General features: G+C 35.4%; 1 protein-coding gene across 2 annotated transcripts in view; it reads left to right on the top strand.

Moving 5' to 3' along the window:
- RAD21 (RAD21 cohesin complex component) overlaps positions 1–24,194 on the top strand; it is a 29,258-nt gene extending 5,064 nt beyond the window's left edge. The window contains exons 2-14 of one of the 2 annotated variants that reach the window (XM_044780762.2): positions 2,600–2,774; positions 7,281–7,410; positions 8,642–8,741; positions 10,459–10,565; positions 11,269–11,475; positions 11,951–12,076; positions 12,394–12,516; positions 14,527–14,750; positions 16,266–16,425; positions 16,884–17,032; positions 20,149–20,298; positions 21,692–21,775; positions 22,473–24,194. In XM_044780762.2, coding sequence (XP_044636697.1) covers positions 2,631–2,774; positions 7,281–7,410; positions 8,642–8,741; positions 10,459–10,565; positions 11,269–11,475; positions 11,951–12,076; positions 12,394–12,516; positions 14,527–14,750; positions 16,266–16,425; positions 16,884–17,032; positions 20,149–20,298; positions 21,692–21,775; positions 22,473–22,664 — 1,896 coding nt within the window. In that variant the 5' untranslated portion in view covers positions 2,600–2,630 and the 3' untranslated portion in view covers positions 22,665–24,194. The remainder of the gene's footprint in view (positions 1–2,599; positions 2,775–7,280; positions 7,411–8,641; positions 8,742–10,458; positions 10,566–11,268; positions 11,476–11,950; positions 12,077–12,393; positions 12,517–14,526; positions 14,751–16,265; positions 16,426–16,883; positions 17,033–20,148; positions 20,299–21,691; positions 21,776–22,472) is intronic. The other variant, XM_044780763.2, reaches the window with a different exon arrangement.
- Positions 24,195–26,902: the final 2,708 nt, after the last annotated feature.

The raw sequence follows: 26,902 nt of genomic DNA, 5'->3' as shown, positions 1-26,902 counted from the left end.
AGATGCAGCTTCCCTATATCCTCACCAGCATTTGGTGTTGCCATCTGTTTAATGTTAGTTCTTGTAATAGATGTGCAGTGATATTTTATTGGGTCTTGGTTTGCACTTTCCTAGTGGCTGGTGATGTTAAGTGTCTTTTCTTGTTCTTTGCCATCAGCATGTCCTTCTGTGAAATTTCTCTTCATTTCTTTTGCCCATTTTCTGATTGGATTTTTTTTTACTCTTGAGTTTTATGCATCCTTTGTATATTCTAGATCCAGCTCCCTGTCAGGTATGTGGTTTGCAAATATTTTTTCCCATTCTCTATCTTGTCTTTGCATCCTCAGTGGGCTCTTTCATAGAGCAGAAGTTTTTAATTTTATGGAGGCCAATTTATTGGGTTCTTTTCCTTTTGGGGACATGGTTTTGGTGTCACATCTACAGATTCTTACTAAGCTTTAGGTACCAAAGATTTTCCCCTTTGGTTTTTTCTAAAAGTTTTACATTTAAGTCTGTGGCTTATTTGGAATTAATTTTTATATAATGTGTGAGGCTTGGGTGGAGGTTCATTTTTTTGCCTATGGATGATACCCAATCACTCAAGCATAATTTGTTAAAAAGACTATCCTTCCTCCTTTGTTTTGCTTCTGCATCTTTGAAAAATCAGTGGACTTATTTATGTGGATTTGTTTCTGGATTCTCTATCCTGTTCCATTGATTTGTGTGTCTTTTTCTCTGCCACACAATGTTGACTATTGTAACTATGTAAGTTTTGAAATTGGTAATTATTCCCACTTTATTCTTTTTCAAAATAGTTTCAGCTCTTCTGGTTCCTTTGCTTTCTCATATAAATTGTAGAAAAATCTTGTCAACTGCTGTTAAAAAAAAAAATAGGATTTTGATAGGAGTTGTTAGTTTCTTTAAAAACTAAGCATACTCTTAACATGCTACCCAGCAATCACACTTCAAGACACTTGTCCCAGAGAAATGAAACTTGTGTCCACCAGAAGCTTGTATACACTAATGTTTGTAGCAGCTTTATTTGAAATAGCCAAGAACTGGAAACAAGCAAAAGTCCTGCAATAGGTGAATGGCTAATTGTGGTATATGGAATGCTACTCAGCAATAAGAAGGAACGTGGTGTTGATACATGCAACAACTTGCATGGGTCTCAAAAGCATTATGCTGAGTACAAAAAGCAATTCCAAAAAGTCACATACTGTATGATTCTATTCATGCAGCATTCTCAAAATGACGAAATTAGAGATGACGAACAGAGAGGTGGTTGCCCAGTCTTAGAAATAGTAGGGAGCAAGGAATGGATGTGACAATTAAAGGGATAGCAAGAGGAGAGCTTTGGTGTTGAAATGGAAATGGAATAATTCTTAGTTGCTTGTGGTCTTGGTTACACAAATCTACACATGTGATAAAAAGTACTTTTCATGTGTTATGGGTACACTTGAGTTTATTTCTGTAAAAGCATGACTTGTATATCTTATTCTAGTCATGGACATTTTAGAAAAAGAAATTTACCTTTGACAAAATCGATTTTTTAAAATCTGTGAAAGAGGAAAAATAAGTAATATAATGGAAATAATTTACAGTTAATGCACTCTTCAAGGTGGAGTTTTCAGGATGCCTTTTTTTCTTATGTATTGGTATATTAGCTTGTTGAAAGACAAAACGTGAATAACATACTTGTATTTCTACTGAGACCATTTCAGTCATAAGATAAACTTGATGCTGTATCATTGTCCTGAAGTTAGTATTTGTAAGTAGACAAGTGCTTTTCAAGTTCCTGAGTTGAGAAAAATATATATAATACTTTACCTTTTTAAGCCTCAGCTTTTCTAAATTACTCACCTATAAATGGGGCACCCCACCTACTTATCTTTGCTTGGTGGAATATGAAATACTTAGCACAGTGCTTATCATGAGGTAATAATTATTATGTAAAGCATTTAGTTGAGAATTTCAATTTTTAATGGAGTTCTAAAAATGAAAATTTCCACATTGATTAATATCTGTGCCTCAGTGTTTTTCTTCTTGGACATTCTTTTCTTGCTGTAAAGAATATATTCTCCAGCTTTTGGCCAGAAGCAGACTATTTCCACAGTCAGTAATCAGGATAGGAATGGAATGAACACTCGATGGAACCTCAAAAAGAAGAGTTTTCTGATGACAGTTTTTGCTTTTTAAAAAAAACTAGCACTTTTATTTTAAGATGACAACAGGGATGAAAGTGATTTGACTCTTTTGTTCCTTTTCCCTTCAGTAGAATAGGAAACTGGGGCTGGCCCCATGGCACAGCGGTTAAGTTTGCATGTTCTGCTTCTGTGTTCCGCGGTTCGCCAGTTTGGATCCTGGGTCCGGACATGCGCACCACTTGGCAAGCCATGCTGTGGCAGGCGTCCCACATGTAAAGTAGAGGAAGATGGGCACAGATGTTAGTTCAGGGCTGCTCTTCCTCAGCAAAAAGAGGAGGATTGGCGGCAGATGTTAGGTCAGGGCTAATCTTTCTCAAACACAAAAAGGAAAACTTTCGTTTTTGGATTTCTTATATGTCTCAATAAATATCTCAATTCTCATATGGTATTTATATTAATTTTTTCCCCTTCAGGTTTCCTCCTGTTTCGTAGTCCACCAGAACAATGTTCTACGCACATTTTGTCCTCAGTAAAAGAGGGCCTTTGGCCAAAATTTGGCTAGCGGCCCATTGGGATAAGAAGCTAACCAAAGCCCATGTGTTTGAGTGTAATTTAGAGAGCAGTGTGGAGAGTATCATCTCACCAAAGGTAGGTTTGATGTTGATATTTCATTCACTTTGTCGATTGTTTATTGTCTATGTGAAATAGAATTGTATTAAACAACTTTTTAGGTAGGCATCTGTATATATTGGAGTGAAAGAAAATCCATAGGTTATCCAGAGTCCCAGTTTGATATTCTCTTCCCTTTAAAAATTCTGTAAATAACAGATATTTTCATTTGTCTGTTTTAATGGTAGATGAGCAAGAGATCGGACAGTACCCAAATATTTTGTATTTGGCTTTCAAGATGTTTTGGTACTTAAACATGTGTATAGGTATTCCTGATTTAGGAATTTACAAAACATTCAAAGTAAGGACTCATTAATCAGATCCAACTATTAGCCAGTTGGCAAATAGTATCCATACCACTTGCTCCACATTAGCTTCACAGGCCTACTTGCTATTTCTGGAAGATCCCAAGCTTTTTCCCCATCTCAGAACTTTTTTGCGTTCACTGTGCTCTTTCCCTAAATCTTTAATTACTGTCTCCCACTGAAGTGAAAGCGTTAAGATGTCCTTATCTTAGCTGCCTGGTTTACTGCTTTGTTCCTAGAGGAGCTTGTAGTAACATCATCTGAATCTGTTCTGAGGCAGTGGTTTCAACCCTTGGATTTCACAAATAATATAACTTAAAGTAATACAGGGCTTTTGTGTTGCCAAGAGAGGATTTTAAAACACGTAGACACTGTTACATCTTCTTAATACCATCATTAGCATTTCATTGAGGAACAGACATGTTGACTTCAAAAATGTATGAAGGACTAATCTCAAAATAAAGGCAAAGTCCTTAAATATAGTTTTTTAACATAACATCTGTGTTTTAAAGGTGCTTCCTAGACCTTGTATTTATACATATGCATACACACACATACATGCACCGTTGTGAAACATTTGAGATCACAGCTGTCTGGACCAGCAGTGGGAGCTATTCTTCTCAGAATTGGCAGTTTGGACAATGCTGGCATGTGTTAAATAAATAAGAGTAGTTCTTTATTGCTGAAAGAGCGAGAGGATCTCAGAGGAATAAAGCTAGGATGTAGCAGAGACTTGTTCAGAAAAGTTATTTGGGAAAGTATACACTTAGGTAGGGGGAGTAAAAGCTTGTATTTGGAATCAGAGTAAATTATAAAGTTTCCGTCTGTCTATGGAATCTTGGCTGGTTTTAGAGTTATACAGCTGGTGGAATTTACTAGTATTTAAAGACATTTCTATCATGTTATTTATAAGACAATACTAATTTGAAAACTTTACTAAAATGAGAACTTTACAAACACGAAAAAAGTGACCTATAGTCCTACCACGTAGAGAAACCTTTAGTATTTTGGTATGCCTCTGGACTTTCATGTGTGCATATTTTTTACAAATAACTTTTCTCCTTTTTTATGAATATACACAAAAATTGAATTATTTGTTTCATAACAAGGCTGTACTCAGGAAAAGCTCTGTTCGTAGTCCTGCTGTCATTTTTAATGGTGGTATTGTGTGGTGTCATAGTTTTCTATTCACAGAATCTAAATACAAAAAACGTAAACATACTTGACCTAAATTGAAGTGAGGTCATTTGTGTATTCATAAGTTCACTATAGAAATACTAAAGTATATGATTATAGGGGGGCTGCTCTAGACACTCCTGGGGATGTCTTAATATAAGACATATGCAGTGCATTACCTTTATAACGTTTGAGAAGTTCTGAATTCCAAAATACATATTTGAGTCTTAGGATTTCAGATAAAGGATTATGGGACCTGTAATTCATTGTTTTGGTTGTGCATGATTTGTTTTACTGTCTCTCTCTCTCTTGATTTTTTTAAATAACCCATATCTTTTCCTAATTTTTTGAATTTTAATTCCTCTGGTCCTGTACAATGCAACCATTAAAAATTATGATAATGGTATGAACAGAGCTGTTTGTGATGAGCAGTCTCATCACAAAACAATGTGATGCAGTTTTTTTATGTACTCTCAAACACTAAAAAAAATGTATAGGCACACATAAAAGCTTAGAAGGCATATCAAAATACTATTAAAGATTTCTTTAGGTGATAGGATTACAGGTTGTTTTGTTTTCCTCTTTTTTAAAAATAACTGCTTAGTAAACATTGCTTGCAAAACCATTTGTTTACATCCGTAGGCCTTTTCTTAAAACTGATGTTTAGGAATATAATTGATGGGCCAGGTGATATGCTTATTTTTAAGATTTCTGATGTGCATTAACAGTTTGCTCTTTGGGGAGATTGTACCACTTGGCACTGCTAGTCAAATTGTATGAGAACATGACGTTTTCTACTTTTTATAGGTATGCTTACTGAGATAAGTGAATGGAAATAAGGAGAAATTGAGCTCTTTTCTTGCAATTGACATGGGTGGCTAATCTTTAACATCCATAAGCAAATATTGAAGGTGATTTGGCTTAAGTGGACAGTGAATTTTTTCATAGTACGTGCAGAGTACTTTGTACCCTCTTAGGGATGCTGCAAGAGAGTGTGAGACAATCTGATATGTGAAGGTATGCTCCAACAGCCACAAAGCAAGGCAAACGGTTCAGGAATAATGTAAAAAGCTGGAGGGTATGTGTGAGAGAGAATAACTTACTTTAAAAACCATTTCCAAGTAGATTTTTATTTGATTAATTCTGTTTTATTCTGATTGCATATAAAGATGTTTCCACAGGGTGAACTGACCTGAAAATTTGTAATGTTTGCTCTCGTGTGCAGTTCTTGTTATGAGAAAATGTTGGTTTAGTTGTTTGAAACAAGTGTCAGGCATTTGGCTAGTTGTAACGCATGCCTCCCCGCCTTCCCTTCTCCCTGCCAGCTGCTGGCAAGCTCTGTATAGCTTTCCCTGGATGTGTAGCCTGTGTTCTTTATTATACCTACACTCTTAACATGACAGCAAAAATATCATACCTCATTTTACCTGCTGCTAGGCTAAACTCAGTACCAAACGAATCCAGAAAGAAAGCCTTTGCCTAAACACCACCTTTTAAAAGTTGCTTATTTTGGACAAGATAATGGCATGCGAAGGCCCCCCCCCCCCATTTCTTATGTGAAGGTACAGTCAATACTAATTTTAAATTTCCTAAGACCACATCATAAAAGTAGATTTTTCCAGTAGGAGCAATGTTTTAATTGGGTATTATTTTTCCTGTCAAGGATTTATCTTCTGATGAGTCCTAAATTTGATCATAAATTTATGATAATTTTAGATACCTAAGAATTTATGGCAGTAAACTTCATAATTTATGCTGTAAGTCACATGAAGTAGCCATAAATGAAGAGCCTGAGAGTCATTATAAATAGAATCCTGGACTACTATAGAGAGTATGCACATAACTTAAAAATACACTATTTTATCTTTTAAGTAACAGAATGTACTAATTATAATTTAAACTTGAAGCAAATATTTAACTACTTTCTTTGGTACCTTAGAATTTGATGAGTTTTGTGGTGTGATTTGGAAAACAAGGCGGGAAAGTTTGAGTTCACATTGTCTTATTCTCCCAAAATCTTTCTTTATTGTAGCCAAAAGAATTTTGAATCATTCTTTTTAAATTGGGTGTTTACTTCTCATTCTTTTCCCAACTAATGCATCTCATCCTATACACTGGATCCTATGTAAGCGTTGATCAAGATCTACCTTGAAAAAAACAGACTGAGGAGTATATTTTCTTGTGAAAAAAGATGGGTACCATTATCTTTCATCAGTTAGTATGTTTTCTATTCCAGTAATAAGAACTCAGTGAAAAGTGGCTTAAATGATAAAGAAATTAACAGTTTTACTTAACTAGCAGTTTAGAAATGGGGAGATCAAAGACTGATTTAGCAGTTAATGATGTCATCCAAGGACTCACCATTCTTAGTTTCTTGGCTTCTTGTGCTTATAGTTTTAGTCTCCTGGTTACAGGGTGACTGCAGGCAGCTCCAAGCCCCACCTACTCACAATGCAAGAAAGGCAGAAGGACAAGGAGGGGGCATTCTGTTTTGGAAAGATGTTCCTCAAAAACTCTTTGACATACTTTGCACTTATTTCTCCTTGGCTCAACTGAGTCACGTGCACCACTAAAGAATAATTAGCAGAGAGGAATGAGACAGTCGTCTTTCAAGGCTGGGGACATTTGCTTCCCAAACAAAATCAGCATTTACATAGCCGGCAAGGAGCAGTAGCTTTGGATTGGCAGCCAAAAGTGCCACATACTCCTTCATGTGCTAACAATCCGTGGAACGCCTTAGTGCCTGCTTTGTGGCTACTTCATGACTATGTTAATTGATGAATTACTGCCAGTCTCTCCTTTGGGGATACTCAGGGAATTAACAGGTAGAGGCAGTGAGAAATAAAATATAGGTAATTCTGAGGTAACTTCAAATAATGATAAAAAGTATTGAGATAAAGTAAAAACTGCCTATAAATTGTACAGAGTACAGGCTTTGAATATGATTACGTACAAAACCAAAAAATTAACGTTATAAATTAGATTATTAATGTTTTATTCACAGGTCAAGATGGCACTCCGAACATCAGGACATCTCTTACTGGGAGTAGTTCGAATCTATCACAGAAAAGCAAAATATCTCCTTGCAGACTGTAATGAAGCGTTCATTAAGATAAAGATGGCTTTTCGGCCAGGTATTCACTTTTTTTTTTTTTAAACTTTGGAGTTTCTAGTGTTTGGTGTGAAAAACTACTAAACAAATATTCTAGATCAGCATATTTTGTTTTAACTGCAATACAAGGAACCCTTCAAAAATATGGCCAGGCTTGGAGAGGCAGTGGCTCAAGGGAGGAAGCCCACTTTACTTCTGTTTTATGTATGGAGTACGACAGTCACCCCTTTTTTGTTCTTCCTTTGGAGTTGCCTTTTCTTTTAACCCTTTTTTCAGCAATTTATGTAGAATTGAGTCATCAGAGGTTGAAATGTTGAAAGCAAATTGTGATGAGGTTTTTCAAAGTACAGCTCAGAGAAGAAAATCTTAGAATTTTAGTTTTTTCCTAAATAATTTTAGTATATTCTTAAAATCAGATTCACTTTTAACTTGTTGAGACTGAGACTTTTTTTTTAATATTCCCTGTAGTTTTTTGTGTTTTGTCTTATATAATAGTTGGTTCTAAACTGGACTTTAGCAACTAAACTTTTATCTGCATAGATAATTACTAGGGTACTTAACTGAATTCATAGATCATGCTATAATTTTTTAAAGCATTGATGAAGTCTTATTCTAATTAAAATAATCTGTGTAGGAGAGATGCCTTATACAGTCGTTTCTATTGAGGTTATATTCTAGTACTTTAATTTATGGACAGTGAAATTTTTGAGATCTAAGATTTTATTTAAAAGTAAAATGTTTAAGGCAGAGGCTGTGATACATGTGGCTACTAAGTGCATTTTGCTTAAATAACATGCTTTTTATTTTTGTCTCTTAAAGCAACTCATTTTTATTATAGACAGCTTGAAAAATATAGGGGAAAATATAAAGAATATTAAAATCATGTCGTCTCACTCTCCCTGAAATAACCAAGTCGTCTTAACGTTTGGGGTACTCCTTTTCAGTCGTTCCTTTTCCTCATAAATTTTCATGCTTATTTAGAAAACTTATTAATATTTATTTGTTATGTGCTTTTAGAGACATCAGCTTAATGCATTATTAGTGCTTTGACTCTTTTTTTTTGGTAAAGCAAGTAGTAGTGTGGCTTATGATTATAGAAAAACATAAGTAGTCGTGCTTCATTCAATGGTATTTTGCATATATTAGCAACCTTTCTAGAGTATAACCTTAGGAAATTATACTGACTACCTTCTTTTGATTCCCAGATAATATGTGGTGTAGCCAGGCCTTCAAGCTTACCATTTCTTTTCCAGGTGTTGTTGACCTGCCTGAGGAAAATCGAGAAGCTGCTTACAATGCTATTACTTTACCTGAGGAATTTCATGACTTTGATCAGCCACTGCCTGACTTAGAGTATGTCTCTCTCTTTTTTTTTTCAGTTCATTTAATCTACAAGAAACATTGGCTTCTAAATGTATAGTTTTACTTGGAGTGTTTTAACATTGAGTTAACATGTAGCTAAAATCCATATGCTTTCATTTAGGATATTGTATAAATATGAAACATATAATCTAGAAGTGTTCTAACACAGCTAAAATATAAGAATTCTGATATGCTTGGGCCAGAGGTTGTGTAAACTGAACTGTTGTCCAGTTGTGTGCTTTACTTGAACTATTGTTTCATGATTTTTCTTCAGAGGTATATATTAAAGTGATCTACTGGTTATCTTCTTGGCCAAGCTATATGCAGGCACAATTTTTTTTTTTTTTTTTTTAACAAACTTGAGACAACTTTATGTTAAGAGCAAGAAAGGGTCCTTGTCACAACACACTTTTAAGAGGAGAAAGTTGTACCGAGATGGCCTTTATAGCAGAATACTGTGGTATGTTTCCATCTTCTGAAGTCCTCCAAAGCCAGCTATCGTTACCTTGATGGAATGTGACTATAACTTTCCAAGTGATTATCACAACTGACAACCGAGAAACCCTCTACACCAAGCCTCATTTATTTTTTGACAAATTTTTCTGCTTTTAAAAATGATCTGTGATTCCTAATTAAAATAAATTCATGATTTTGATTGTGTGTGTGTTAATTAGTGCTAGGCACTGTCTAGCTCCTTTACTTTTTTCCTCTATTTCTATTGTTTTCCTTTTTTAAAATTTTATATCATAGAAATGTTTTAACATAGCTAAACTGTAGAGAGATTAGTATTATGAACATACACTGATCATCCAGCTTCTTAATTATCAATATATTGCCAGTTTTATTTCATATTTTCCCAGCTCACCTTCCAACCCCCCTAGATTATTTTGAAGCAAATAGATATTTTATCTGTAAATACCTCAGTATGTATCTCTGTAGAGGTAAGGAATTTTTAAAACATATCCATAATAACATTGCACCTTTAAAAAAATTAAAATAATTGTTTAATATCCACTTAGTGTTCAGATGTCTCCAGTTGACACACAGCCCTTTTGTTTCTCATTTTGTTTGTTAGAGTCTCTAAAGTCTACAGACTGCATTTCGTTGATGTCTCATAAGTCTCTCTTAAGAATCTGTAACACCTCTGCATCCCTCTTTTATTTTTCCTTGCCATTTATGTGCTGAAAAAAATCTGGTGATTTGTTTCCAAGTACTTACATTCTGAATTTGGCCGATGATATTCCACATTGGTATTTAAAAATATTAAATAAATTTTTAAAACATGTACCATTAAACAATATGAGAGGTTATTATTTGTTAGAGGAAAAAACAGAGTCTCAGAAAAGCCAGGTAACTTCAAAGTTCACACCTGTAAGTTGCAGGACCCTGATGAAAACTCATGCCTATCTAGCCCATGCATTTCTTAGTTTTTCCTCTATATACTATGTCGCCATTTGTAGTGATTTCAGCATATTAAATTTTCTTTGCTGGTCATTATTGGTTTTAAAGTTTAAATATAAATTAAATTAACTTTCAAGTAGTTATTCAGATTCTTGGATTGTATTTATATAGTATTAAATATTAAGGCTCCTAAACCTTGATAGGTTGTATGTCTTTTTTTTTCATATAGAGAGTTGGGATATTTTATTCCTTATAAATACATTACAGTGAGACTGGAGACTAAAATGTATTTGAAATTCTTTTAAAGTGACATCGATGTGGCCCAGCAGTTCAGCCTGAACCAGAGTAGAGTGGAAGAGATAACCATGAGAGAAGAAGTTGGAAACATCAGTATCCTACAAGAAAATGATTTTGGTAATAGAGAACCAAATCACTAGCCACTAGCTATAACGTTGTAATTATGTTGTGACACTAGCAATTTAGAAAAGAAAACCAGACATATGTTACATTCATAATGACAAAAAGACTTAAAATTTCACCGTATGCATTTTCATCAAGAAAAGAATTTGCCTTCCTACCAGTGTATTAAGCATTATTTCTGTGCACCAATCTTAGAACTCATTCTTTCCCTACTCCAGCTCCCACACACATGGTGATAGAACCTTATATATTGATTTGTGTGACAAGTCCCAACATGGAAGTAGTGCTTGCTTTTTCATGTTGGAGCAATTGCATTGTGTACCTACTATTCTTTTTGAATACTATTCAAAACTGGTTGCAAGTCAAATTCTTTTCTTCATGAAAATACATTATCAAGAAAGTTTAGGTCTGTGAATGTTAATGCAACCTAATGTATATACATATTTAGATTTACTTAACATATTTAGGATAACCTAAATTTGAATCTTGTGTTTGAATTTGTTAGTCATGTCCCAGAATCAGTTTATGAAATGTAGATGCTACAGATTTAAAGTTTAAACTACATGTTTTAGCATTCAAAGATAAATAAGGCTGGAGTAAGCAAATGTGACGACATAATTATACTAAATTATAGGCTGTTGTCTTTTGTACAGTGATGTTTCTAGCTTTTTTCAACTAATGACTGAAATTTGTTCAGGAGACTTTGGAATGGATGATCGTGAGATAATGAGAGAAGGCAGCGCTTTTGAGGATGACGACATGTTAGTAAGCACTAGTGCTTCAAACCTCCTATTAGAGCCGGAACAGAGCACCAGCAATCTGAATGAGAAAATTAACCATTTAGAATATGAAGACCAGTATAAGGATGACAATTTTGGAGAAGGAAATGATGGTGGTATATTAGGTAGGTTACAACAAAGTGGTTATTCTAACATAACTTTTTTAAGAGCAAAAGCTAATTCTGGCTCTAGAGCAGCTCTCTAGGTGCTGTATATGTGTAAATTGTGACCAGTTGCTTCAATAAAGTTTTCTGTAAAACTGTAACCTAAAAATGTTATAACAATACCTGATTTTTTTTAAGTGTGCTTATCTCAGAGTTTTAAGGTTTACTAGTTCTTAAAGCCTATTTGTTTTTGATATCTCATTAAGTAAATGTTTTAAATAGATATGAACTAGAAAATGTAAATTAAGAATGAGAAACTTTTTCGTATACTGAGGGTTTTATACTTTTGTACACTACCTTGAAGAGAAGTACATGCAGATTGAATACAGATTTTAGTATAATCCACTTTAACCTAATTTTATTTTTCCAGTGACTGGCTATTATTCTTTTAACATTTCTCTTTGAAATTATAACTAAACTACATTCCCTATTTCAGATGACAAACTTATTAGTAATAATGATGGCGGTATTTTTGATGATCCCCCTGCCCTGTCTGAGGCAGGGGTGATGTTGCCAGAGCAGCCTGCACATGATGATATGGATGAGGATGATAATGTGTCAAGTAAGCATTTTATCTTCTGTACTCTGGGCATGATTGTATGGCATCCAAAGAAGATTTAACATAGAACACCACAAACTAAAAGTTCCAGCTTTTAATGAGCTACCAGTTGTGATTCTCTTATTGTTTAACCCTGTGCCCCTCCCCCTTTTTTGGCCAGGAGGGTTCAACTCTGGAGGGACTTCCTCATAATTAGAAAAGTGTACCTTCTTTGTACCAGTGGTTTCTTTCAGTTTCTCAGAGGGATTTTCCCCCCTATTTGTAGGATATATATTAAATACTACCAAAGCCTTTTGTGACCAAATTTCTGTTTTCTATAGTGGGTGGGCCTGATAGTCCTGATTCCGTGGATCCTGTTGAACCAATGCCAACTATGACTGATCAGACAACACTTGTTCCGAATGAGGAAGAAGCCTTTGCTTTGGAACCTATTGATATCACTGGTGAGCAAATAAACTTTTTGACTAATAAGAACATAAAGTCCTAGTTCTGGCTCTTGTCCATTAATCTGCTGATCTCATTTTAGATAACTAAGCTGCTTTCTCCTTTGTCACAGTCATCTATCATAGAATCTTTACTTAATTCAGTTATAATTAAAGTATCTTATGGAATATCTGTGTGAGTTGCTGTGAAATATAAAAGTATAGAACAAGCTTTCTGCTAATATTTATCTTAGTCTTTTGGGGTTCCCAAAATGCTAGCAGGTCACATGTGTAACAATCAGAAAACATTGCAAGGCATTTTACAGTAAAGTACAAGATTTATTAATCAATTATCTTCTAAATTCTAGATTCTGTATAGTTGGGTTACAATCTGGAAAAATCTAAAATTCTTTTTTTTTTAACTGGAAATATCAGAGGTTCTAAAATCAGTATTCTGTTTATTTTAGTGTTTATTAAGAAACATAGCAGGGGGCCGGCCTGGTAGCGCAGTGGTCAGGTGCACTCATTCCCACTTCGGCGGCCTGGGGTTTGCCGGTTTGGATCCCGGGTGCGGATGTGGCACCGCTTGGCAAGCCATGCTGTGGTAGGCGTCCCATATATAAAGTAGAGGAAGATGGACATGGCTGTTAGCTCAGGGCCAGTCTTCCTCAGCAAAAAGAGGAGGATTGGCAGCAGATGTTAGCTCAGGGCTAATCTTCCTCAAAAAACATAAACATAGCAAAACATTTAATTGGGGGTGTTGCTTCTGAGTAAAAGAGGCAATTTGAGGTGTAATTTGGACATGAATTTTTAAATTTCTAGATGGTTTATGGTTATAAGGGAGTAAACTCGAGATCAGTCACAGTATAATTCAAGATATAGTTACGACTTTTGAGTAGAACAAGACTAATTTTTGGGGGGTTCCTCCTTAGAATCTGATCGCTAAAAATTGTAACTTAGGCTTCTGGTTTATAAAGCATGCTTACTATTACGTAACTAAAAATATAACAGTGAACAAGTCTTTATCTTCGTGGAACTTAGATACTAATTAGGGGATCATGGGTAATAAAATAGGTAGTATATTAGTGACAGATATTACAGACAACTATAAACGAGGTAAGCGTGTTTAAATACTGCATTGTTTAAAATAGGATAGGCTTTGCTGGCCGTTGGAAGAACTTGAATTTTTGCTTTCAGGGAAGGGAGCTCAGCTGTAGGCCAGGGAGTGGACAGAGGCTTTCACTGTGTAACATCTTCTTGACTTGAAATTTGAACCACATGAATGTTTTATGTATAAAAACTATGGGGTATATAACCTGTCAGGATGAAATCTTAAGGAATTTGTTTAATCCCATGAGCTTTTCTGTGTCTTTGCAGAGTTTTAGTCAGAATTAGAAATGAATATACAAACAGTATCTAAGGTGGAATTCCTGTTCCATCTGACTGGGTTTGGGATTGTTTCACTTCATCGAGCTGCTTGTATAATTGCTGTATATGAATTGTAACTTTTCCAATAAAAGTCATAGTAATTGGAACCATTTATGGAGGACTTAATCTTTGCCAGACACTATACTAAGTATTTTACAACCCCTAAGTGGTTGGCCATACTTCAAATGAGAAAAAGAAGAGGGAAGCAAGATGAAATTAACTTCTCTTAATGGTCACTCTGCTAATAAATGGCAGCACCTAGAACTTGAGCCCAACTCTGAATCAAGTCTCATATGTTCCATGTTTACAGTATAAAGCTACATGGGCAAAAATGTATTGGCTCTTGCAGTATTTTGCTTGTTTTGTGCTACAAGTCTATGCGTAATTATTCATTCATTCAGCAGATTTCTGCTGAACACCTCTTGTTTGCTAGCCTCTATTCTACATAGTACCTGGGAAATATCACTTAAAGCAGATTCTGCCCTCGAGGCTTAACTTTTCTCCTAGGTGTGTAGAAAAGCAGAGATAGAATGAGACCAATCTGATAGTTGTATGTTTCATGCTGGCCTCAGGAAAATGACCTTATTTTCTTTTTGATTCCAGTCAAAGAAACAAAAGCCAAGAGAAAGAGGAAACTAATTGTTGACAGTGTCAAAGAGTTGGATAGCAAGACAATTAGAGCCCAACTTAGTGATTATTCTGATATTGTTACTACTTTGGATCTGGCACCACCCACCAAGAAATTGATGATGTGGAAAGAGACAGGGGGAGTGGAAAAACTCTTCTCTTTACCTGCTCAGCCTTTGTGGAATAACAGACTACTGAAGGTAATACAGTTTGCCTTTTTAAATTTTTTATTTCACATACATTTTGACCATTTTTAAAAATAAACTTTTAAAACCTGTGGATCGTTTTTGATCAAGTATTTTTCAACTATTTGGCATCTTCTCTGTCTCCCTTAAATCACAGTATACTGAACATAAACTAATCTGAAAGATCATGATAAGTGACACCTGCATTTCTAAAAGATGCAGAATGAATGTTCCCTAAAAAGCCACTGACATTTTTAATAATAGTTCTCTCTCCTCAACCTCCTATGATAAATTATTACTTCTCTTGCCTTAGTGTGTACTGTCTTTGAAGGCTGCAATCTTCACATGTTGCTTTCTGGCTAAAACATGGGATTCTTTTCCCACAATAAAGAATTCTGGAGCCAGCTCTGATGGTCTAGTGGTTAAAGTTCCGCACACTCCACTTCGGTGCCCCAGGTTCAGTTCCCAGGTGCAGAACCACACCACTCAACTGTCAGTAGCCATGCTGTGGTGGCAGCTCACATAGAAGAACTAGAATGACTTACAACTAGAATATACAACTATATACTGGGGCTTTGGGGAGGGGGGGAAAAAGGAGAGAGAGGGAGGAAGATTGGCAACAGATGTTAGCTCAGCAAATCTTTGCCAGCCAAAAAAAGAATTCTGGCTTTATGAGAATTTTTTTTTCATTTTCAGGCCCTTTTCTGATCACTTTAGGTTCTAGACTATTCCAAAACAAGGTTCTGAGGCATCCAGGGAGTAAGGCAGTGTGGTTAGAGTATTTCTCTGTCTAAAGTTGAAATATAGATAGAACCAGTTGATGTTACTATATATTTTACTGTATTGTAAATTTAAAGTGTTCCAAAAAAGCAGGGCTATGGTAAAACTGCTGTTTATTAGAAGCACAGTTATATAATCATTTGGAAGACGGTCCTTGACATATTTATATTCTTTGACTTCAGTGGTCTCAGTATTAGGAAGTTTTCCTAAGCAAATAGTTCAAAATCTGAAAAAAAGCTACATTTGTAAAGGTGTTGATTACATCATTTACAGTTAAATTTTAAAGAAAGAAACTTAAAATATTGAAAAGTGGTTCATATATGTCACACACATATATCTCTCTCCACTCTGGAATTTTATGCAGTCATTAAAAATATTAAAAATGATAGTTAATAAAATTATCATGTAATATTAAGTGAAGAAAGCACTAATATTTTAAGCTATTTGGTATGAATCCACTTAGATTGAGTTTTAAGTGTATAAATATGAAAAACTGCAGGCAAGTAAATTTAAAACGTTAGTGTTATCTTTCTGGGTTATAAGACAATGGATAATAAAAATCTTATTTAATTTGAAAGTCTGTATTTACAATGAAGAATGAATATAACACTAAATAGAAATCATGCTAGATTATATATAAACTGATTAGGACTATATTTATTAAAACATACTTATGGAAAACAGAAATCTCCAGTGGATTTTCAGTTAATGTGACATTTTATAATTGAGATTTTCCTTTTTTTTAAACAGCTCTTTACACGTTGTCTTACACCACTAGTACCAGAAGACCTTAGGAAAAGGAGGAAAGGAGGCGAGGCTGATAATTTGGATGAATTCCTCAAAGAATTTGAGAATCCAGAGGTTCCCAGAGAGGACCAGCCCCAGCAACATCAGCAGCGTGATGTTATCGGTCTGTTCTATTGAAAGAGTTCCTTGATGAAAGTTAAATGAACATTTGGCATAAAATTTACCTATATATTGCCAAAGTAAAAGAAATTAGGAAGAAAGGAGTATACTCAAATTTTTGGATGGGGAATCCATGCCTTATTCTATTGTCTGATTATTTTGTTAGATAAAGGAAGCTTTCTGTTTTCAGAATGATGTAAGGTTCAGAATTAGCTGAGTGGTAGTCTGCTAAAGGGTTGCCCTGCGTTGGACGGGAGGTGGGACTTGGCCTTTTAAGGCCCCTTCCCACCTTTAAGTGTATTGTTATAAATTGAGTAATCTTTGCAGAGGTAAGATTTTTTTCAGCTGTCTTCATTAGAAAAAGTACCTGTGTCTCAGTGTATTAGTATTAAAAGTAAATAGTTCAGAAATATTGTTGAAGACCATATGACCCAAGTCTCCTCTTCATATGACCAATTGCAGATGAACCCATTTTGGAAGAGCCAAGCCGCCTCCAGGAGTCAGTGATGGAGACCAGCAGAACAAACTTGGATGAGTCAGCCATGCCCCCACCACCACCTCAGGGGGTTAAGCGAAAAGCAGGACAGATTGACCCAGAGCCTGTGATCCCTGTAAGTAAGCGCATGTCTCCCTCAAGATGTTTTGGGGTATTCAGATGATTATTTTAGATCCCTAGTAGTAGCAAGTGTTGTTTCAGCTCTTTGTAGTTTCTTGGTTTAGGAAGAAAATGGCAAGAAATGGGTCCAGAGAGAAAGAATGGCATCTGAGGATATGAACACAGTGTGTGCGCTAAGTGGGAGATGATGTTCTAGACGTTTTCAGTCTCTCGCTCTTCTTGGTTAGGGTCTTGCTTCAGAGTGAGCACTCTTGGCTAATGTGACCTCCTTGACTCTTAACTTAGTTCTGGCATATTTTATTTTTTTCTTTCTCAAACATTAGTCCAGGGTGAATCCAGGGGACAGTTCTAAGTAAAATAACAAAAGCAGTATATGGAACCTGTTAAATTCTACAAGTATGAAAGATGTCGTAAGTGAAATGAAACAAACTCCCTGCTAAATAAAAGAGAATTTTTGTGCTTAAAAATAAGCTAGTAGATTCTTGCACATTTCAGGCCAGGTGGGGACAGATCGTCACTTTTGTAATTATCAGCCTAGTTTCAGATGTCTGACCACTGTATTTTTATCTTGTTTTTTCATTTCTTTGTCAGCATGATTAAACGGCTTTTTTTTCTAGTTTTATTGAGATATAATTGACATATAACATTGTGTTACTTTTAAGGAGTACAACATAATGATTTGATACATGTATATATTATGAAATGATTACCACAGTCACAAATTTTTTCTTGTCATGAGAACTTTTAAAATCTCTCTTAGCAACTTTCAAGTATATAACAGTTTTATTAACTATAATCATGATACTGTGTATTAGATCCCCAGAAGTTATAAACTTCCAATTATAAGATGATACTTTTTGACCAACATCTCCCAATTTCCCCAGCCCCTAGTAACCGCCAACCTGCTCTCTGCTTCTGTGAATTCAGTATTTTTAGATTCCATATGTAAGTGATATTATACAGTATATATCTTTCTCTGACTTATTTCACATAGCATAATGGCCTCGAGGTCCATTCATGTTGTCGCAAATGGCACAGTTTCCTTCTTTCACATGGTGAATAATATTCCATTGTAGATGTATATATGTCACATCTTTATCCATTGATGGACACTTAGGACACTTCCATGTCTTGGCTATTGTAAATAATGCTGCAATGAACACTGGGGCGCAGATATCTTTTCGAGATAGTGATTTCCTTTCAGATAAATATGCAGAAGTGGAATTGCTGGATTATGTGGTAGTTCTGTTTTTAATTTTTTGAGGAACCTCCATTATTGTTTTCCATATTGTCTGCACCAACTTACATTCTCACCAACAGTGCACAAGGGTTCCCTTTTCTCCACATCCTCACCAACACTGGTTATTTCTTGTCTTTTTTGATAATAGCTGTTCTAACAGGTGTGAGGTGATACGTCATTGTAGTTTTGATTTGCATTTCCCTGATTTGAGATGTTGAGCACCTTTTCATGTACCTGTTGGCCATTTGGATATCTTCTTTGGAAGAATATCCATTCAGATGCTCTCTCCATTTTTTTAATCAGATTGGTGTTTTGCTCTTGAGTTCTTTATGTATTTTGGATATTAACTCTTGATCAGATGATTTGCAAATATTTCCTCCATTCTGTATGTTGCCTTATCATTTTATTTATGGTATCCTTTGCAGAAGCTTTTTAGTTTGATATAGCCCCACTTACTTTTGCTTTTGTTGCCAAATCCAAAAAATCATCGTCAAGACTAATGTCAAAGAATTTACCGCGTATGTTTTCTTCTAGGTGTTTTATGGTTTCAGATCTTATATTCAAGTCTTTAAACCATTTTGAGTTGATTTTTATGTATAGTATAAGGTAGTAGCCCACTTTCATTCTTTTGCATCTTGCTGTCTAGTTTTCCTAGCACCATTTATAGAAGAGACTATATTTTCCCCATTGTATCTTTTTGGCTCCTTGGTTGTCAATTAGTTGACCATATATGGATGGGTTTATTTCTGGGCTATCCTGTTTCAGGTTCTAGTTTATTCTTTAGCAACATTGCTGCTTATCTCCAATACTAGGCAGTTTTAGGCTGTCTTATTTAAGTAATCAGAATGCTTGTCAGATTGCTTAAAAAAAAAAGTGAAGCGACGTTCGTTCAAGTTACTTCATTCAGACTGACTACCATGAGGTTCACTTAGGACAGGAAAACTAAAATAAGTGTAAAGGAAGTAAGGTCTGGTTTAAGGCTTCCCAACCTTAATTAAAATCTATAGAATAACCTAATCTGGGCAAAGGGAGGCTTTTTGGTAACCTTAGGCTCTTGGTTCAGCGTCCATTGAGAGAGAGTGGCAGAAGAATACTCTGCTAATTTTAAGAACTAGTTCTCTGTGCCCTCTGGTGGTAAGGAGTTGTCAGAAAAGCATTTTTCTGTAGGAGCTCAGGAATGGGAATGGGAACAGGTAATGAGTGGGTTATTCTAGTACTACTCTCCTGGTAATTGCTCCCTTGTCATTCCTTTGGTTCGTTAAAGACTTTATTTTTTAATGTTCTCAACTGTTTATGTTAAGTCTGAGAAGAAGGAAATTCAAGAGATGGACCCAGAAAAATAGTCTCCTCATTCCTATTATTTGCTGCTATAAGACCAGCAAGACTCCCACTCAGAGCCAAGCTTAGTTCTAATAGCCTTAAGGCAATATTAGGTGATAATGGTTGACAGTAGCAGGCTAATTGATGTTAAGGCCTTTTTGCATTGCCCTGGAGTGAGTTCTGTTTCTTTCCTAAAATGCTACTACAGAAGGTTTTTGGCTTTTTGACTGTTTATTGTTTTTCTTGTTATTTGCAAATTTCTCATGTAGACCTTTAAGTATTTGACTCCCAGAAAATAAGTATAAAAACAAAACACTTGTTCTATGATAAGAAGATAATGGATTAATTTCTTTTGTAAACTACTTTAATGTTGTAACTTTATGATAAAAGAACAAAATCTACACTATAATCAGTTTTTTATTGTGTAGCACTATGGAGATATGACCCAAGTATTTCCATTCTAAAAACTTCAGCAGCTATATATTTGTGTATTTAGAAGACACTACCCTTAAAATGTGCATCTTAAGTTGCCTTGTTTTTATTGCGCTAAGCCTCAGCAGGTGGAACAGATGGAAATACCTCCTGTAGAGCTGCCTCCCGAAGAGCCTCCAAACATCTGTCAGTTAATTCCAGAGTTAGAACTTCTACCAGAAAAGGAGAAGGAGAAGGAGAAGGAGAAAGAAGATGATGAAGAGGAGGAGGTGAGGAAACGTAAAAGACCTATGAATAAATTCCCATTCTAGATTTAGCAAAAATCTTCAACCACTTCCCTTTTACTTTTCATATTTGAGCTAAGTTAATTGATGTTGAGCATCAGGGTGATGGAAAATGTTGAAATGTAACCAGATTCTTGGTGGTCATTAAGAACGTCAAATTTTATGCTGTGCTATAGCTCACTGGTTCCTTTGCGGGCTTTTGAAGGATGTGGACTACCCTTTCAGTGATTTCTTGTTTGACTTCTAAATTGTTTCTAGCTGCTTTATTACCCTGTGGTCCAGTGGTCAGTTCTTAACTGCTATTAACATCTGTCTCTGGTAATACCTCTCTGTCTGTGCCCTGGAAATAAGATCATTTTCTACTTGTGTGGGTTTTGTTTTTGTTTTCGTGAGACTGCAGTGGGATGTGTCTTGGCTTGAAATAGACGGGTTGAAGGCTTGAATGACTTTTATTTTCTAAAAAGTAGAGATGCTTTATGGGATTTCCCTTTCCTGGGCATGCTTTGGCTGGTCTTTGTTTTTCCTCGTTTTTTTCTGGATCTTTGAGGTTGTTGTGTAAGACTTAGAATATATTCTTCTATTTGATGCTCTGTCAGATGTTTTATTTAGACCTTTATTTTAAATTTAAAGGGTCTTCAGGTAGCATTGAAGCTTTTAAATTTCTCCCAAGGCTAATGGTTATGGGTTGGGTACATTTTCAGTAGCATCTGTTTGTACTTGTAATTTATCATTATGCCAGCTATAGATTGCATAACCACTTAGTGCTTATCTTTACTATGAGGACTACATTGTTTTAAAGTCAAAATTTAGCCCCAGAGCTACTCCAGCCTATGTACTAGGGTGTGCCATTATCTCAGACTTATTGTTGATGAATCAGTATTTACAGTTCAGAAAGTCATTTAGGAAGCAGGTCTGTAGGTGGCAGGTGACTGGGAACTGGGCAGCTCAAGTAAAATGTATTTTATGAATTATAACCCATTTCTTTTAAAACACCATATAGACCAGTACTCGTGAGTCTGCAGGGTCTTTGGTACTGGTCCACAATGAGATTAGGAGTCTGTCAGACTATAACCAACGGTTCACCACCTAGAAGTGGTCCAGGGACTGTGTAGACCATACCCTTATAGACCAGTACAGTCATATATTCAGCCAAATGATTGCGTGCAGGTACAGAGGACTTTCTTTTTGTAATTTAGGAAAGACAAACTTCAGTGTTCATACTAGATGCTAAGTGATTTTTTCTCTCAGCAATATAAAGTATAATTTTCTATCAGTCCAAATACTCTAATTCAGAGCTTTGAGAAGATACAGAAATATTTCCTTTTTCAGCAGAATTGTTTTGTCAGCTTTTTTTTGTTGGGGGACCATTTTCATTCAGGATGAAGATGCTTCAGGGGGTGATCAGGATCAGGAAGAAAGAAGATGGAACAAAAGGACCCAGCAGATGCTTCATGGGCTTCAGGTATGCCAGTGCAGTCTCAGAGAAAAAGACTTGGAAGATTTTTGGCATTGCTCCCTCAAAAAATAGTTAAATGCTATAACCAAAAATTCTGCCTTTGTGAAACTTTTTCCAAAACTACTTATTTCAAACTATTTTAATACGTAAACCGTTAGGCCAAGAGTTTTCCTGGAAGGCATCCAGGTGAACACTTTCCAAATGGTTATCCTGCACAGCAGAACTGTAGTGATGTTTGATGGAACTTCTTTTGTGTCTGCATCATCTTATTTTTGGTTTAGCAGATTTAATTATTGTCACTTATCCTTGGGCCTGAATGTATCAGATATATATGAGATATCTTGAACAACTAAGAAATACCAGGCAAGTTATTCAAGGTTTCCTAAAATAGATTCAAAGGTCAGTCAGATTTAAAAATCAGTTGAAATTTTAAGACCTGAAAGCGCTAGATTTTACTACTTATCGCAATAGATGTCCAAAGAAATGAATTGTTTTAATATTTGTTGGAACAACTTTGCTTTTTTTGATTTTAGATGTAATCTACTTTGTCCTTTTACCTTCTTAACTGTTCCAAAAAGTCCACTCCCAGCCTCCAACAGAATATACAGTATACTTTTTCCAAGATTCAAAATTGGCATCCTTTTAAAATTACTACTTTATTGTGTAGATTACTTTCGCTTAATTCTTCCCTTTTTTATTTCAGCGAGCTCTTGCTAAAACTGGAGCTGAATCCATCAGTTTGCTTGAGTTATGTCGAAACACAAACAGAAAGCAAGCTGCAGCAAAGTTCTACAGCTTCTTGGTTCTTAAAAAGCAGCAAGCTATTGAGCTGACACAGGAAGAACCATACAGTGACATCATTGCAACGCCTGGACCAAGGTTCCACATTATTTGAGCAGCTAGAAACATTATAGCTAGTGTTCATTTCACTAGTGTGTACAAATTGCCCCCATGTGTAGGGCACACAAAACCCTTTGAGAAAAATTTAGATTTTTGTACAAAGTGTCTGCCTTTTTCTTTCTTCATTTTATAAATTTAACAATTTCATCTTTAAGAGAAACTGCTTGTATGGATTGTGATTGTGTTCTGATGGAGAAAACAAGGACCCAGAAGATTGTTTTAACAGTTCAGAACAGATGTTGTGCAATATTGGCGCATGTAATAATGTTGAGTAGCAGTCAAAAGTCAGGATTTTTATCTTAGCTGTCCATTCTCTATTGGAAAGGGAAACTTGTCAGGATAAATGGCTGACAATTTAAGAGCTATGGTGTGAGTCTTGGACGGAAAGAAATTGTCTTTTCCCATCAGTAACACCAGCAATCTTTTTGGTAACAACTGTGCTTAGGGATGGTGCCCGAAACAGAGATCGTCCTCTTGAGATATGTTTTAAAGTATAATTCCATAATGACCAAGGGGATGTGTGAAATTGTGTTATAACTAGTCCCCTTCAGCTACAAAAAGATAGGACTTGGTTTAAAGCGTTCTATTTTATTAAATCATTCCACTTGAGACTTTTTAATGAACCTTACTATCCTGAAATCTGTTGTTTTAGTGAGGCTCTAAAATGAGCAGAAATAGACTTTTTAGAATAGAGTGAATATAAAAAACATAACTTTCCAGGAGCTATAAATCAAAGTTTTAAAAGATGTTTGAATATATTTGAGTATTCAGATCATGAAAATAGAAATTGCTATGCCAGCTAAAAGGACAAACTGATGGGAAATTGTACACCTGGGAGACTTAACCTTTAAGCAGACAACGCTGTAAAAACTAATGGCTTCTCTCATATTTATTATAAGTTTTAGTACTGGTCTCTTTTTCCAATGCTGCACACTCCTGTGTTTGGAACTTTATTTTAATAGCTTTGCAACAGAAATCCTATATCTGGTTTCCTATAATTTAAGTGAAGAAAAACACACATCCAAATAAAGGCTTTATTATTATTAACAGACCAGATAGCACCAGAAATTATGTGACTATGATGATTATCAAAACATATCTAACTTTTTAGGGCAAAATTACTCACACTGAAAAAGTGTTGGCACTTTTGTGGGAAAAAAAATCACTTTTGAAACTCAGACTTCAGTGTATACCCAATAATTTAAAAATTATGTGAAATGTTTTAAATTTGTGAACTCGTAATTACTGTTTTGATGATTCAGTTTCTTGAGAATTGTAATTGTATAAAATTGCTATTGCAGCTTTATTTTCAATATGATGTGCCTGTAAACCGTGGATTTTTCTCCCTTTGTAAAAAGACATTGTAGATAATTGAATGTTTGATTATAGAAAGGTCATTAGTTTCTTGTTACACATTTTGTTAGTCTGGTTTTTGTTGCTTATCGGGTTTAATATTGTTCTTGAAAATAGTTGATGCTATGTTATGTATAACTTTTCTAATAAAAGTTGTGTTATAAGCTGTAAATGTTGGAGTATTGATCATTCAGTTGGTATTGTTCCCCAGGACATTGATGAAAGAAATTAATTATGCCTCCTCTTTTATTTGCCTTAATAATTATTCAAATAGTGAATTTTTCAAGGTCTTAGACTTAAAAAATGAGAGGCTAGAATAGTTAACAGAAGAGCCATGGAAGCTGAAACTTTGGTAGATGTATAATCTCTATAATATAATTTAGAATGTATTAAGATTAAAATGAAGCCAACAAATGGCTTGTGCTGAGGAATATTTGGGGCACAGATTTATCTCTGTAAATGCTAAATAGGTACAAATTATGAGATGCTTATGGGTGTATGTCCTTGGGATCCTAAACAGACTCAGCTGATGAGCATGTACCAGAGGCTTTCTGGGTCCGTCTGAGAAGCCAACCAAAAGCCAGGGATTTCAGTAACTTGGAATGTACCTGCCTTTGCATTCAAGCCTGGTTTGTCCTACTCCCAGCTGTGAGTTTTAAGATACTAAGACTGCATGGTTTAAGCCCCGCTGTATCTTAAGCTTACACAGTTTAATGCTGTTTATAGTAGGAAAACCGGTGGTTGCTAAGCACCAATTCTGCTTAAACCCAAAGATGCCTTAATTTGGGACTCCCCGCTTACGGTAAACATGGAGTAGTAAAGGATTATAACCTGTGAAAAAGGATGAGAACCTAGAGTACAGCATACCAAAGTTCCTGGGGTGTAGTCCAGAAGGTATTCTCAGATGACAGACAGCTTTTGCTTAGATCTGAGTGATAGCTCAGCATAGTAAGTAAGGTGAAATGGTTTTGTTTTGGGTATAGCAGAACCAGTAAGTGTTTGACTTGGGACAAAAAGCCTAGGTGGAGTCTTGAGAGTAGAACCGTGTGTCTCGATTTACTTCTTCAATCTTAGAGCTGCCAGAAGGGTGCAGTAGAAAGAGCAATGGGTCAGGGGTCTGGAAACCCAGCTCCTAATCTTAATTTGATTATGAAGCTTAAAATTCAAGAAGCTTTTATTCTCTATCAGGGCCTGCTTCTAAGATAAAATAAACATCAAGTTCCACCTGTTTCCAAGAGTTGTAAAAATCCTAGGAGCTAGTTAAAAGCAATTTGAAAAGCAGCTAACCTTTGTATGATGGGGATAACATTGGCTTTGATTCAGGCCACTCAATGTGTGTGCACTTGGGCAAGGTTCTTAAACTAGGGCACCTCATGTGAGATGGACATCTCCACTTGGAAGGACCACATGTGTCTCAATCCATCTAAAACTGAGCTAGTTCTGCTTCTTCACACCCGCTAATGCCTTATCTTGGTGAGTGGCTCCTTCACCTTCTACGTCTTCAATACCTGCTGATTCTTTTATTTCAATACATTCCCTTGTTAGCATTATTTAAGACTTGTAGAGATGACTGCAACAACCCAATTCATTCATTTATTCAAAAGATACTTAAGAGTACTGTCAGCAATTACGAAAATGTTAACAATGCTCATATAAATAGCACATGTCAAAATTCTATTTAGCTCATTAATAAGGGAACTAGCAGGATAATAATTTCAGGAATAGGACTTTTTTAATGTCAGTGAAAAGGCAAATGCTGAATTAAGATCACTGATTTGAATACAAAGCTAGCTAATATTGACAGGGTGGTAAACCAAAAAACACGTGTAAGTATCTGGGCCCTAATCAAGTGTAAATCCTATGTTAAAGTTATATTCCTTCAGTACTGTCAAATAATGTAAATTATTTCATTTGCAACCTATGATTGCATCAAAAAGAATAAAATACCTAGGAATAAACTTAACCAAGGAGGTGAAAGACCTGTACATTGAAAACTATATGACACTGATTAAAGAAATTGAAGAAGATGCAAATAAAAAATATTCCATGCTTGTGAATTGAAAGAATTAATATTCTTAAAATGTCCATAATACCCAAAGCAATCTACAGACTCAATCAAAATTTCAATGACATTTTTCACAAAAGTAGAACAAACAATTCTAAACATTGGAACCACAAAATACTCCAAATAGCCAAAGCAACCTTGAGAAAGAAGAACAAATCTGGAAGTATCATGCTACCTGATTTCAAACTATATTACAAAGATACAGTAATCAAAACAGTACATACTGTCATATTGGCGTAAACATCGACACATAGATCAAAGGAACAGAATATAGGGCCTAGAAATTAACCCACACATACATGGTCAATTAATTTACAACAAAGGAGCAAAGAATATGCAATTGAGAAAGGATTGTCTCTTTGATACATGGCATTGGGAAAACTGGCAGCTGCATGCAAAAGAATGAAGCTGGACCACTACCTTATACCATACACAAAAATTAACTCAAAATGTATTGAAGACTCAAATGTAAGACCCAAAACCATAAAATGCCTAGAAAAGAACATAGGCAGTAATCTCCTTGAATCAGTCTTGGCAATGATTCCTTGGATCTGACACCAAAAAAAAAAAGGCAAGAAAAGCAAAAATCAAAAACTGGGACTACATCAAGCTGAAAACGTGTGCAGCAACAGAAACCATCAACAAAATGAAAAGGCAACCTACTGAATGGGAGAAAGTATAAATCATCTATCTGGTAAGGTGTTAATATCCAAATATATAAAGAACTCATACAACTCAATAGAAAAAAAAAACATTAAAAAATGGGCAGAGGATCTACATAGACATTTTTCCAAAGAAGACATACAGATGGCCAA

Source organism: Equus asinus, chromosome 12 (genome assembly GCF_041296235.1).
Source record: "Equus asinus isolate D_3611 breed Donkey chromosome 12, EquAss-T2T_v2, whole genome shotgun sequence".
In the NCBI taxonomy this organism is placed as follows: domain Eukaryota; kingdom Metazoa; phylum Chordata; class Mammalia; order Perissodactyla; family Equidae; genus Equus; species Equus asinus.
The sequence above is the reverse complement of the archived record's forward strand: the minus strand, read 5'-3'. Positions and strand labels throughout refer to the sequence as shown.